General features: G+C 45.2%; 2 protein-coding genes across 3 annotated transcripts in view; both read left to right on the top strand.

Annotated features, from left to right (window-relative positions):
- LOC110509730 (sarcoplasmic/endoplasmic reticulum calcium ATPase 2) overlaps positions 1 to 5,705 on the top strand; it is a 42,713-nt gene extending 37,008 nt beyond the window's left edge. Inside the window, exons 13-21 of the mRNA XM_021590795.2 lie at positions 34 to 153; positions 959 to 1,177; positions 2,362 to 2,697; positions 2,881 to 3,101; positions 3,323 to 3,525; positions 3,647 to 3,732; positions 3,819 to 3,952; positions 4,123 to 4,240; positions 4,395 to 5,705. Coding sequence (XP_021446470.1) covers positions 34 to 153; positions 959 to 1,177; positions 2,362 to 2,697; positions 2,881 to 3,101; positions 3,323 to 3,525; positions 3,647 to 3,732; positions 3,819 to 3,952; positions 4,123 to 4,240; positions 4,395 to 4,670 — 1,713 coding nt within the window. The 3' untranslated portion in view covers positions 4,671 to 5,705. The remainder of the gene's footprint in view (positions 1 to 33; positions 154 to 958; positions 1,178 to 2,361; positions 2,698 to 2,880; positions 3,102 to 3,322; positions 3,526 to 3,646; positions 3,733 to 3,818; positions 3,953 to 4,122; positions 4,241 to 4,394) is intronic.
- A 5,700-nt stretch (positions 5,706 to 11,405) lies between these two features.
- Positions 11,406 to 14,603, top strand: part of LOC110509728 (breakpoint cluster region protein) — a 131,026-nt gene continuing 127,828 nt past the window's right edge. For both annotated transcript variants that reach the window (XM_036967543.1, XM_036967542.1), the window contains exon 1: positions 11,406 to 13,682. In XM_036967543.1, the coding sequence (XP_036823438.1) occupies positions 12,179 to 13,682 (1,504 nt within the window). In that variant the 5' untranslated portion in view covers positions 11,406 to 12,178. The remainder of the gene's footprint in view (positions 13,683 to 14,603) is intronic.

Below are 14,603 nucleotides of genomic sequence, written 5' to 3'. Positions count from 1 at the left end.
GATGTGTTGTTGTTTCCTCTCTGTGTGGTACAGGTGATCAAGCAGCTGATGAAGAAGGAGTTCACCCTGGAATTCTCCAGAGACAGGAAGTCCATGTCTGTGTACTGCACCCCCAACAAGGCCCGCTCCTCCATCGGCAAGATGTTCGTCAAGGTAACGATGAGCCACCCACAGTATAGCTTGGATAGTAGACCACGTGGACACCAGAAATTCCCTACATGGTGCACAACCTTTTGAATAGGGCACTATATAGGGTGCCATTTGGGATGCCACTTCATAATAACTATGATATATTATAGGATCTGTTTCTGTACCAAATTACTTTAGTATTGTTTATTTAAACAATAAGGCCCAAGAGATGTGTGGTATATGGCCAATATACCACGGCTAAGAGTGCCTGGACACAGCTCTTAGCCGTGGTATATTGGTCACATACCACAAACCCCCAATGTTCCTTATTGCTGTTATTAACTAGTTACCAACATAAATGGAACAGTAAACTATTTTTGCATCATACCTGTGGTATATTGTTTGATATACACATGGTTGAAATGCTATTTCAGCCAATCAGCATCCATGACTGAATCTACCTGGTGTATAATGAAGCAATAAGGCTCGAGCCAGGGAGTGGTATATGGCCAATATATCACGGCTAAGGGCTGTTCTTGGGCACGACGCAACACCTCGATACTGCCCTTAGCCGTGGAATATTGGCAATATACCACAAACACCCGAGGTGCCTTATGAACTGGTTACAAACGTAATTAGAGCAGTAAAAATAAATGTTTTGTCATACCCGTGGTATACAGTCTGATATACTACAGCTTTCAGCCAGTCAGCATTCAGGTCTCGAACTACCCGGGTTATAATTGTAGTTTAATCTACAGTATGCAGTAAATGAGCTGAGGCTGATGCTTTATTTCCTCTGGTTTGACTTCCTCTCGCTCTCTCTTTCCAGGGAGCCCCAGAGGGAGTGATTGACAGGTGCACTCACATCCGTGTGGGAGGAAAAAAGGTTCCATTGACCCCGGGCATCAAGGACAAGGTGTTGTCAGTGATCAGGGAGTACGGGACGGGGCGTGACACCCTGCGCTGCCTGGCTTTGGCCACAAAGGACAACCCCGTCGCCAAAGAGGACATGGTGCTGGAAGACTCAAACCGCTTCATAGAATACGAGGTGAGAATGGAGGGAGAGAAGGGGTCTTGAATGAAGTGGGTGACAGGAATAGCAGGGCACTTATTCAGAGAAGTGATTTTAAGACTAGCCTAGTCCGTAGGCCTATATGAAGTGGCGTCAATTAACTTCTTTAAAATGAATCCTCTTTACAAGGGGTGTAGAGCCTAACTGGCATATATAAGCAGTGAGTGATTTTCAAGTTTGGGGAAGATCATTTTCACCATAAAACTGCACCTTTATAATAACATTATATGCATAATTTGCTGTCACTTTTGATAATGGAACATTTTGTTTGTAACCTCCTACCATCTCCACATTGCTGCGCTTAAGCAGAGCTCATGCCCTTTGAAGTAACTTTTTCTTCAAATCATCGTTAGTTTTTAGAATTGTTTTTACCAGTTAAGTTGACTGAACACGTTCTCATTTACGGTAACGACCTGGGGATGAATTAGCCAATTGTAAACGGGGGATTATTAGGTGACAGTAATGGTTTGAGGGCCAGATTGGGGAATTTGGCCAGGACACCAGGGTTAACAAGTGCCATGGGATCTTTAATGACCACAGAGTCAGGATACCCATTTAATGTCTCCTCCGAAAGACAGCACCCTACACAGGGCAGTGTCCCCAATCACTACCCTGGGGTATTGGGATATTTTTTAAACCAGAGGAGAGTGCCTCCTACCGGCCCTCCAACACCACTTCCAGCAGCATCTGGTCTCCCATCCAGGACCAACCCTGCTTAGCTTCAGAAGTAAGCCAGAAGTGGTATGCAGGGTGGTACGCTGCTGGCCTATTATTCAAGTCATGCAGCCTTACAATGTATTAAAAATATAATCATATAGCCCAATGTTTGGAGAACTAGAGTTACATGAATAACTCTAAATTAAGCATATAGAGTACCTATTTCTTTGTTAAACACTCAACACAGAATAGGTGCATGTGTACACTCCCTCAAATCGTTTGGAGAATATATCCTTTCTATTTTATTCAGCTTTGTCCAATTGTATTCTTCATACTATAAAATGCCACAGAATCCTAAGCAAATCTTGTCTACTAAATTAACTAGTGTAGCCCACAGCCATTTGATGAGGCTGCAAAGTAATCATAGGTGTATATTTTTGGTGTGAGTGAGCCAAAGCCAGGACTCTAGTCTGGTCTGACTGTCCCGTCGTGTCTCTCCCCAGACGGACCTGACGTTTGTGGGCTGCGTGGGCATGCTGGACCCCCCCAGGGCTGAGGTGGCTGCCTCCATCAAGCTGTGCCGCCTGGCTGGCATCCGCGTCATCATGATCACCGGTGACAACAAAGGCACGGCCGTGGCCATCTGCCGCCGCATCGGCATCTTCAGCGACCACGACGACGTCTCATCCATGGCCTTCACCGGCCGCGAGTTTGACGACCTATCGCCGGCGGCCCAGCGAGACGCCGTGGTGAATGCCCGCTGCTTTGCCCGCGTGGAGCCATCCCACAAGTCCAAGATTGTGGAGTTCCTGCAGTCCATGGATGAGATCACAGCCATGGTGAGACATTGTCCACCTGAGACCTTCCTCATCTGTTTGTACTGAATCTCCACACGTTGTGGTTCGAACTTCATGATTGATCAGCCCTCGGCATGTAATGTAAACTCACCTCAATCCACTATGTGATTAGTCTAAACGGTTGATTAGATGGTTAACCATGCCCTGTCCTTTCTCCATGGCCAGACTGGTGATGGAGTGAATGACGCCCCTGCTCTGAAGAAGGCAGAGATCGGCATCGCCATGGGTTCAGGCACGGCTGTAGCGAAGTCGGCCTCTGAGATGGTCCTGGCCGATGACAACTTCTCCACCATCGTGGCAGCTGTGGAGGAAGGCAGGGCCATCTACAACAACATGAAGCAGTTCATCCGCTACCTCATCTCTTCCAATGTGGGAGAGGTCGTCTGGTGAGGATCCCGACTTGGTCTCAAATGGCTCCCCATTTCCATTTGAAGGGCACTACTTTTGACCCAATAGGGAGGTGGTCAATAGTAGTGCACTATATAGGGAATAAGGTATAATTTGGGACGCACCCAGCATCTCCTCTCTTCAGCGGGGTAATCGAAAAACGATCCTCAGTGCTACGGTAACAAGCCTCCATGTAAATATTTTTCCATCATTCCTACAGCATCTTCCTGACCGCTGCTCTAGGCTTCCCCGAGGCTCTGATCCCTGTCCAGCTGCTGTGGGTCAACCTGGTGACGGACGGCCTCCCTGCCACAGCCCTGGGCTTCAATCCCCCCGACCTGGACATCATGAACAAGGTCCCCCGCAATGCCCGTGAGCCCCTCATCTCTGGATGGCTCTTCTTCAGATACCTCGCCATTGGATGTGAGTGGGTCTCTATAGAACAACACAGAAATATCCCGTCATTGATTTTATTTAGTTGTATGTGTTTAGGCTGTTGTGTGTATTCAGATAGACATGTGACTCCTGTGCTCTACCTCTTCAGGCTATGTGGGTGCGGCAACAGTTGGGGCTGCTGCCTGGTGGTTCGTTGCTGCTGCGGACGGACCCAGGATCACCTTTTACCAACTGGTAGGATGCCGATACAACACACACACACACACACACACACACACACAGTTACTCTTAGCTTAGCTGCTTTTCTCCTCTGCCCACAGAGCCATTTCCTGCAGTGTGGTCCTGAGAACCCGGAGTTTGAGGGTTTGGAGTGTGAGCTGTTTGAGTCCCCCTACCCTATGACCATGGCCCTGTCTGTGCTTGTCACCATCGAGATGTGCAACGCCCTCAACAGGTCAGACTATGCCACTACATCTTTCACATTCCCTGTCTTATTTCACTATTGCTTTAGGCTTGTCACTAGTGGTATAATGTTGTGAGATTCATCTGGTGTACATGGTGAAATGATGGGCAAATGGGTGTTCAGCCTGTGACTTAACCCAGTTCTTTCTTTCTCTCCCTCAGTGTGTCAGAGAACCAGTCCCTGCTGCGTATGCCCCCCTGGGAGAACATGTGGCTGCTGGGAGCCATCTGCCTCTCCATGTCCCTGCATTTTCTCATCCTCTATGTGGAGCCCCTGCCGGTGAGGTTACATGCACCAGTAATGGGCCCGAGGCTACCAGAAGTGCTTTCTAGAACAAGATATTATAATGCTAGTGTAATAGATTGGATGGGTGGAGAAACTGCGAAAGCAGGAGAGGTTATCCTGCTCGCTCATGTTATCCTCTCTTCTACAGATCATCTTCCAGATCACCCCTCTGAACCTGACCCAGTGGCTGATGGTGCTGAAGCTCTCCCTGCCCGTCCTCCTGCTGGACGAGGTCCTAAAGTTAGCAGCCAGGAACTACATGGAGAACTACCCTGGTAAAGAGCTGGAGAAGCCCAGCAGCAAATGCTGCTCCCTGTTTGCATGCATGGAGGGCATCTCCTGGCCCTTTGTGGCCCTCACCCTCCCGCTGCTGCTGTGGATTTACAGCACCGACACTAACATGGCAGACATGTTCTGGTCCTGACTGACTTGAGCACAACCCTCTTCCTCCTGTGTGTGCGTAGCTAGAGTGAGTGTGTTTGTGTAGACTTAGTGTGTGCCTGTGTGCCTGCCGAGCATGCACGAGGACACAAACTAAACAAATAATATAAAAATGTAACAAAGTCCTGTTGAGTGTCAGTTGACCATTATGCCCATAGCTGTGGACTTTTTGCTGGTTCGAACGGAAGAAAAGAAACTTGTCAGTTTTTATTGTTCATATTGCCTTTTTAAATGTGTATTTTTTTAATGATTTGGGACTGTAATTTTGTCTCATTTCACTACAGTAGAAATAATACATTCCTATTTTCCGCTTCCCTTTTCATGAGTATACAAATGAGATATTTAAAAGCAGTCCATTGACCTGTACAGAGATTTAACACTATTGTATGCAACTGTTTTTGTTCATCACTTTGTGTAAACGATGGACAAGTCCCAGTTGGCAGGAGATGGGTGTGATGAGTTTGTGGAGTGATTGTATGCATTGCTGAAAACAAAAGTTTCCTGAAAAATGAAAGCTGCATGTTCTTTGACCTAGCATGAAATGTATGTTTTTTTCACTTACAATTTAGTCACGTCTCCCCGCATCAATGTAAAAATGACCATGGATTTGTTTATTTTTAAACTGAACTCTTTGATTTTGAAAAGCCAGTATTTCTGCACTAGGCAGAGCACAGCTACCTCAATATGATCAATTTAGCTCATTTCTAGATGTTTTTACATACTTGGCTTTAGTCTCTATTCAACATTTAGTCAATATAGTTATGAAGCCTGAGGTGCGCCCCTATTTCCTTGTGTAGAAAACCAACTTGACAAAAACCGATTGGCCTTCCCTCTAACTTGTTTTAAAGGATGTAAATGTTGCCGTCTCTGTGGGACATGGGTTGGTTCAAAGGAGAGCAAAGGCTACGAAACATTTGATTTTAAATGCAGCTTTTCCAATTGACTACTCAAACAATGAACTTCCAACAATTTATTTTTTATTTCTACTTAAAAAAAATACATTCATGAACCCTTTGAATCGATGTGTTTTTGTCTTTCTTTACCAGGACTAAGCTAATGGTGTCCAGATCATTTCTATACAGTGTGGTTTTTGGATGGGCACATACTTGAACATAGATAATGTACAAAGTCTGAATGCTTCGTGCTTATTGGTCGTGATGTGGTTGTCAGGGTGTGTTTATACAGAACTCTGATCTAGAGTATTTTTCTCCCCTCTCTGGGGGGCTTACAAGTCTGAAAGGTGGTGTATACTTTTAGAATAGGAGTCCCAAGGAGTCCATACAATCACATTATCGGCTTATTAAATGGGTCTGATTTTCAGCAATCCAATGTAGAAACTTCCCTCTGTGTGAAGCATGTCTTTTGGTAGAGGCCTTGGTTTGATTGCACTGTGTGTGTGTTTTAACTACTTTCTCCTTCAATGCCTTCGACTGGCTTCCCTTTCACTAGTGAGTATTACATTCTTCCTCCACATTTCTTAACACACCAATCGCTTATACCAAGAATTGATAACAGAGAACTGACTTAGCTCTAAAACTTTTGATTAACTGCAGGCGTCTGCATATATTTAGCATTAAATGATTGACTTTGACCAGCTGAGCCCATCAGATCAATCCATTTCTGCTGCTGTTGTCATTTTGAGAGTTGGCCATCTGGTGCTCAGGAAGCTCTGCTGTCACTGCAACTTGATGACAGCTAGGACTGCCGCTCATCAGATTGAATTAACTTGTCTCTGACTGGCTATAGGATGGGCTTTTGACTGTAAGGCTAAACGTTGTCTTTTTTTTTATTTTTGCACACTTAAAAACAGGACTGATTGGCTACTGATGTTGTGCATAAGTCTGATTTCATTTGGTTGTGGTTGATATTGAAACTAAAATATTTCAAATCTATATCATAAATCTAGTATGTTGCACATGAACACTTTTGCACCTTTTAAGCTTATGCTGCCACACAATCACATATCAGTGTGGGTGTCATCTTGTGTTTGCAAGAAAATGTACATTGTCTTTTGGAAATCCTGTTAAGAAATTATTTTTGAAATGTTTTATTTTCTGTGCTGATATTTCTGCTCATTTTCTTTCTCTACAGGTGAGGATTAAAACCTGCCATTCCATCTAGTCATAGAATATTTGCCGAGACTAACTGTCCTGTCGAGCATGTGTCCTGGGTAGCATCGCGCCTCCGATAGCATGACCTGTACTGTATATGTAACCTGTGCAGTCATGGGTACAATGCATTTACAGTACATTCACAATTATGAAAAAGATGACCAAATAGTAAGTGGAATGAGATGGTATAGGAATGTGGGTGAGGGTTAGAATGGTTCGAGGGTTTTTCTTAATATTAATGTTAGACTGGGGAGCGACGATTCCATTTGGATTCTTCTATACAGGGAAGCCTTCCATGTCCCTGACATTCCCACCTGCATGAAGAACCTTCTTCCCACCTTCAAGATTTCACATCAGGTGAACTAGAGTAGTTTTCTATCCATGTACAACACACAGTGCGTTCCCTCCAGCTGGAAGTAGCCATGCAGTTTTTCTAGATTTCTATAGTAAAATAATATTGTGCAATACTCCTTGACATATTAGATTTATTTTTAGGGGCCTATACTACAGTATCACAAATACTATTTGTGTTCTTCACTGATCAAAAATATTTCTCAATGACATTGTTTGTGAATTTGCACAATATTGGTCCAGGACATACTGAGTGAGGTCTGCTGAGTGAACTGTAACAATATAACCACTCTACTACTGACTATTAGTTGTGACTTGTGACGAACAAGACAGTGACTTTGATTTATCAGTGACTTGCAATATAGCTGTGTCCTATACATGTTGAATAAAATTGTCCCTTTTTGTCTTAGCAATGTCATGCAAGTTATAGAGGCATCACAGTTTAACTGCAGCTTCAATCTTCTGAGAGCTGTTTTAACTCACTATGTTGAAACACATGAACATAGTAAATATGACTGATCATTATCTGCACAAAATGATTGTAACATGCATCACAGGTTGGTTTCTGTCTAATAAACCATTTATTGGGGTCAATCCTTGTCTTGTAGCCGGAGTTTCGGTCTGTGATATAACTTGCTATCCCTCATTGTTTGCCAAATCTGCATTCGGGCGATGTGTTTGGATGGATGGATGTATTATTGTTCACATCTGCTATTATGGAAAAATACAAAATTAAATTGGGAATAGAAAGTTACTTTAGTACTACTGTACTCCTTCCTATGTTTACCTTAAATATAAATGCAACATGCAAAAATGTTTTTACTGAGTTAGTTCATATAAGAAAATCAGTCAATTGAAATAAATTAATTAGGCGTGAATCTATGGATTTCACATGAATACAGATATGCATCTGTTTGTCACAGATACCTTAAGGTAGGGGCTTGGATCAGAAAACCAGTCAGTATTTAGTGTTTGTCACAGATACCTTAAGGTAGGGGCGTGGATCAGAAAACCAGTCAGTATTTAGTGTTTGTCACAGATACCTTAAGGTAGGGGCTTGGATCAGAAAACCAGTCAGTATTTAGTGTGACCATTTTCCTCATGCAGCGCAACAAATTTATTTTGCATGGAGTTGATCAGGCCTGTGGAAAGTTGTCCCACTCTTCAATGGCTGCAAAGTTTCTGAATATTGGCAGGAGCTGGAACACAATGTTGTAGAAGTTAAACCAGAGCATCCAAAACATGCTCAATGGGTGACATGTCTGGTGAATATGCAGGCCATGGAAGAACTGACATTTTCAGCTTCCAGGAATAGTGTACAGATCCTTGAGACATGGGGTTGTGCATTATCATGCTGAAACATGAAGTGATGGTGGAGGATGAATGGCACGACAATGGGCCACAGGATCTGGTCACAGTATCTCTGAATTCCAATTGCCATCAATAAAATGCAATTGTGTTTGTTTGTCCATAGCTTATGCCTGTCCATACCATAACCCCACCTCCACCATGGGGCATTCTGTTCACAACGTTGACATCAGCAAACCGCTCGCCAACACAATACACGTAGTCTGCGGTTGTGAGGCCGGTTGGACATACTGCAAAATTCTCTAAAATAAAGTTGGAGGTGACTTACGGTAGAAAAATTTACATTCAATCCTATGGCAACAGCTCTGGTGGACATTCCTGCAGTCCGCATGCCAACTTTGCGCTCCCTCAAAACTTCAGACATCTGTGGCATTGTGTTATGTGACAAAACTGCACACTTTATAGAGTGGCCTTTTATTTTCCATGTAATGATCAGTGCCGATTTTAGCATGCAAATCTTGGTGGGGCAAAAAAATATATAATGTATATGCATGCCAGCAAAGCCACAACACTAGTACATTAATTGCACTATTTAACTGTGACAAATGATGCCCACAAACTGTCAGGGCCTACATAAAGCTGTCCCAACAGCAGAGTTTTATTTTCAGCACCATGGAGTGAATCCTTACCATTGCTACATGTGGCTATCAGCAGAGCCTTGTCTGGCAGCGAAACAGTTCCTTCAGCCTCATTTACTGCCTTTTTAAAAACCATAGATTATATGTTTGACTTGCTTAAACAAATGTGGTTTCTACTGACAATTCAAATGTAAAAAGTATGGCGTAAGGGAACGATGAGCGGATCATTTCTATTGACAATGAGTTAGCTAAGACAGATGTAGTCAAAAAAAACTTTTTTTCTGCACTTTTGAAATGTACAGCGACAGAATTCAGAACATGGGCCATTCTTACAGTCATTTTGCTGTATACCAAGTCAGAACCGTAGGATAAATAAAGGGGGTATATAAGCAAACAGTGAAAGCTCTTACCATATTCGATGACATTTCTCTAAAACAGGCTATAGGCTACATGTGCACATTCAAGTCAGAACAGTAAGCACATGGGCTACTAATAGCTTACTACACAACATACACTTAGTATTACTTTCTTAGCTACAGTATACATATCTCCCTGGCATATTACATAATTTATGCAGCAGCATACAATATATTTTTGGACTCACCTTGTTGTGCTGAACAGGAAGGTGGCCCAGCACTTCTTGTGTGCAAATTTTGTCATGAAACTTTGTCATCAATGTCTGGCATTCTCTGGATTTATGGTGCTTTCAAGACAACTGGGGACTCGAAAAAAAACACGGTTGAATCATGATACCAGTGATCTTCAGGTCGGAGCTCTAGAAAGAGGCTCGAGTTCCCAATTTGGAATCCCGAGTTGGATGACCATTCAAAACGTATTTTCCCTGTCAGAGCTCGTTTCCAGTTATCTTGAACTCAATGAAGTCTGAGATTTCCCAGTTCTGTGTTTCCAGTTCTTCTGAACGCGGAAGAAGTCATGCTGTATTGACTGCATGACCAATGTATTCAACCTTTTCTGGCCCATGGTGTTGCTTGTGAATGTTTATCCTTTTAAGCTTGGAAAAGAGACCCTTAAACCCAGACTTGGACCACACACCCTCTCCACCGAATAGCGGGCAGGGGAAGCAAAATGGTGATTGCTTTGTAAAGCTTGCAGTTAGCCACTGATTCCTTCCAAACCACTTATTGTTGAATTTGCGATTTCCAACTTGTTGTGTAATGTTTATGTCCAATGGCTGATGAGCACCGATACGTTTTATCTATAATTTCTCTTCCAATGCCAAGGATTGAAAAGGATTTGCCAGTAGATTGTCGACTTAACTCATGAGGATGATTGCTTGTCTAGCTTGCTAGCTAAGATTTTGAAAGTATGATGTTGACATAATCAGTCCAACCAAAGCAACGGGAGATATCATGTGATTTAACAATTCTATCTGTGGCAAATGACCTTGAACCTTCTTGGATGGGCACCTCTAACGTAAATCTATGGCAGCACCCAAGGGGCTTACATTTTCTAGCTCTCTCTGTAGATGTTGCGGTGACATAGTGTCCCCATGAGTGACCGAACACTGAGCCAGTCAAGGCACAACTAGAGAAGATTGTATTTCCGCTAGCTGCCCCTCCACCACAGAAAGCACTGAGCTAGGCTGAAACATCTGCATTTGGGAGCTGCCTTACTCAAGAAAGCAAAGCGAAACCTTGTTTGTATGAGGCTTTATTAACTCAATATATATATTTTTTTACATTGTTTGCCAACTGATATGTGACACGTATTAATGCCAAAATAATGGTAAACATGGTAAATGTCTTGGATATTTTATTTCAGCTCATGAAACATGGGACCAACCCTTTACACGTTGTGTTTATATTTTTTGTTTGGTGTATATTGTGTATTTGAAGTGAGAAAAATCGTTAGCCTACTACTGTATGCACTTTAGGTGAACAGACACAGGGTGGCAGTCTGGTGTCATTTCAGGAATCCCGACGCTCCCACAAGTATCACACCTGCACGGCAGGTTGATTTCAATCACTGTAGCCTATTATAATTGCCATTTCTTAGTCCATATGAAGAGAGAAGACAATAATACATTTGAACACCTCTTTCTACCATCCAAGCTGCAATGCATAGAATATAGACTACAGCCATGAGTCTCGACTATATATTATGCTTTTATAGGATTGACTGAAATATCAATAAATTATCCTCCTCCGGAATAATGTATTATTATCTGAAAATGGAATAGTAATTGTTCTGTGGTATACTGTTGAATACATCCATGCCCTGTCTCTTTAATTGAACCGAAACCCGAGTGTGGCCACTGTCAATCATGTTGCGTCTGGTCCCTCCCTTTCCTGCAGCCTCAGTCTCCAGTGTGAGATTGAGATGGGAACACGAAGCACAAGCACAGGAGAGGAACGGGGAATGTCTGGATAAACTGTACATTGACACGGAACCGCGAAAACATGGGGTAACAAGGCAAAACAAATTAGAATTAATTATCAATTTCGAATAGCAACAGGAGAAAGGAATTTTGTCGTGGGAAAATTATATCGTTCTCGGGTTTCTCTCTTTTTATGCCATTATTTTTGGACGCTGCTGGTACAAAGGGCTAGGAACAACTGGAGGCGATAATGGAACAGGGCTGTTGTCATGTGAATGAACGAGGATCATCAATGATGGGATAAAGTGAATTGAATAAGAAAATGTAAAGTAAGTAGTTGCAGAGCCGTTATCACTTTCTCATCACACGGAAGATCCAGATCCGCTCTAGATCCTGATCATCCGCTCAGGAGGACAGATGCTGTCATTGTGTCGAGACAGATTTTTTTTTCTCATTCTGCAAGTGGCCTTTCAGGAATAATGCAGAACAGGCGTTTGACTGGAAATACTTCTATTTCTATTGTTGACAATACAATATGTTTTGTCTGCGAAATCGGTAAAGACGTGACAACAGTTAAAGTGTCCGTTTTTGAACCGCTTTATCATACCATTAAAATTAATGGTTTTTTTCTATTGTAGATTCTCTAGGTACATTCCGATTTTCCCCTGTTGGAAACTGGATGATAGGCGAGAAATACCGCTACTGGTGACATCACCCGGGTCAGATCTGTATTGCTATACAGTAAATGTCAACAATGGTGGAGCCGGTGGGATTTATTGAAGCGTGGAAAGCTCAGTTTCCCGAGTCAGACCCCCCAAAGATGGAGCTCAGGTCGGTGGGGGGCATTGAGCAGGAGCTGGAGAAGTGCAAAGCCTCCATCCGGCGGCTGGAGATGGAGGTGAACAAGGAGCGCTTCCGTATGATCTACCTGCAGACACTGCTGGCCAAGGAGAGGAAGAGTTATGACCGCCAGCGCTGGGGTTTCAGGAAGGCCCAGATGAATGAGGTAGGGGACCAGGCAGGGCTGGGTGCTGAGTCTCAGCAGCCACACGTACAGGAACAAGGGGAGCGGAGCCGGTTCCAACCGGTGGGGGAGGCCAGGTCCAAACAGAGACCCCCTACAGCCCGGAAGTCAACCTCCCACGGTGACGAGCTGGAGCTCCAGTCTGCCTTCGAGGTGCCCCAGCAGGCAGAGCCCTGCGAGACAGACGGCCTCTCGCCCTCCAAACAGAAAGGGGGTATCTCCCCTCGCCGTCCAAACCCACCCTCAAACAAGGACCTAGCGTCTGAACCCAATGACAAGCTTGGCATGGGACTGGGGGTGGCAGCGCTGAGGTCCAACTTTGAGAGGATCAAGCGGGCCAACTCTCACTCTGCCGGGGATGGAGGGAAGAGCCAGGAGAAGCAGCAGCCCTTCTACACCAACATGGAGTTTCACCATGACAGGGGCCTGGTCAGGGTCAACGACCGAGACGTCTCTGACAAGATCAGCACCCTGGGCAGCCAGGCCATGCAGATGGAGCGCAAGAGGTCCCTGCACTCTCTGCCAGGCAACCTGGCCACTGTGGCAGGCGAGCTCCGCACCCGTCCTGTCTACAGGGGGCGCTCTACAGAGAGCACTTGTGGGTACGATGCTGAGTATGAGGACGGGGACCCCAACCCACGCCACCCCAAGACCAACGGGGGAAAACAGCCCCCTCCACCCCCATGGCAACCCTCTGACTTCCAGCCTTACACCAGCGTCTACGTGGGCGGGGTGATGATGGGCGAGGGCGGGGGGGATGGGAAAGGGGGCGTCACCATGAGGGACCACGTTGGAGACGAGCACCACCTGACCTGGCCCCGGCGCTCCTACTCTCCTGGGAGCTTTGAGGACGTGGGGGGCGGAGGCGGCGGCTACACACCAGACTGCAGCTCCAATGAGAACCTGACGTCCAGCGAGGAGGACTTCTCGTCTGGCCAGTCCAGCCACGTGTCGCCCAGCCCCACCACGGCCTACCGCCGGCCTTTCAGGGAGAAGAGCCGCTCGCCCTCGCAGAACTCACAGAACTCCCAGCATTCTATTGACAGCAGCAGCCCCCCCACGCCACAGTCCCAGAAGCGCCCCCACCGCCAGCAGGGCCACGTCGTCATGTCCGAAGCCACCATCGTGAGCGTCCGTAAGACCGGCCAGATCTGGCCCCCGCTCGACCCGGACACCACGCCGACCAGCAGAGCCCCTCATGACATCAGTTTCCATGGAGACCTGGGTGAGTGGCCGCCGCCTTCTACAATCTTAGCTCTAGTTGCTACTCGGTTCCTGTCTGGAGATTGAGGGGGCAGTCCCACGCTGACCGTTGCCTGGCAGCGTTGATTGACTGCCATGTAAGGAAGGAGTGAGGATGGGCTTAGAGCCTCATCATCCACACTGGTAGGATTTAGAGCAACGAAATCAAAACCAACGGTTTACATTTTTTTATTTGACTTAAATCTCACAACTGCAGGTCCTTGCATAAGATTCTCAGGTGTGGTTTCTGGTACTTAAAATGTCAGGTTTGACCTCTTGACTGAGACAACCCATAGAAACCCGACTAAGTGCCTGCGCTGAGTGCTCTCTTCATTGCCTGTTCATTACACAGTCATCGAGCCACTAAGCCTTGTGAGACATGGGCTCCTCCTAAAAATAGCTGAACAATGAATTGTCAGCATTGTTTTCTTTTGTCTGTGTGAGCAGCTTTTCCCCTCATTCACTCTTCTCTCTCTGTGAATTTTGACACTCTTGTCGCCCCCTCCCTGGTCTCGGAGCAGGTACGTTCGTTGTGAGGGCTATTAGAGGGCTACATGAGCCTCACAGAGTAGATGTGCGTGTGTGTCTGTGAGCTGCAGCCAGCCAGGGGAGACAGAGGATGCATCCTAAATGGCACCCTATTCCCTATGTAATGCACTACATTTGACCAGGGCCCATAGAACGCTAGTCAAAAGTAGAGCACTGTATTAGGGAATAGGGTACCATTAGAAACAAGCAGATAGAGGCTTCTGACTCAGCCCATGACTATTTCTGAAACCCAACTAGCTTTTTTTCTAGAAGCTTTTACTGGAGTCCTAGACAAAGAAAGCAATATTTTCCCCCTCGCTCCCAAGCAATCAGCTTCAGTATCTTTAACCTGTTTGTAGCCTCGAGGCCCAGTTAC

This window comes from Oncorhynchus mykiss, chromosome Y, assembly GCF_013265735.2.
Source record: "Oncorhynchus mykiss isolate Arlee chromosome Y, USDA_OmykA_1.1, whole genome shotgun sequence".
In the NCBI taxonomy this organism is placed as follows: Eukaryota; Metazoa; Chordata; class Actinopteri; order Salmoniformes; family Salmonidae; genus Oncorhynchus; species Oncorhynchus mykiss.
The sequence above is the reverse complement of the archived record's forward strand: the minus strand, read 5'-3'. Positions and strand labels throughout refer to the sequence as shown.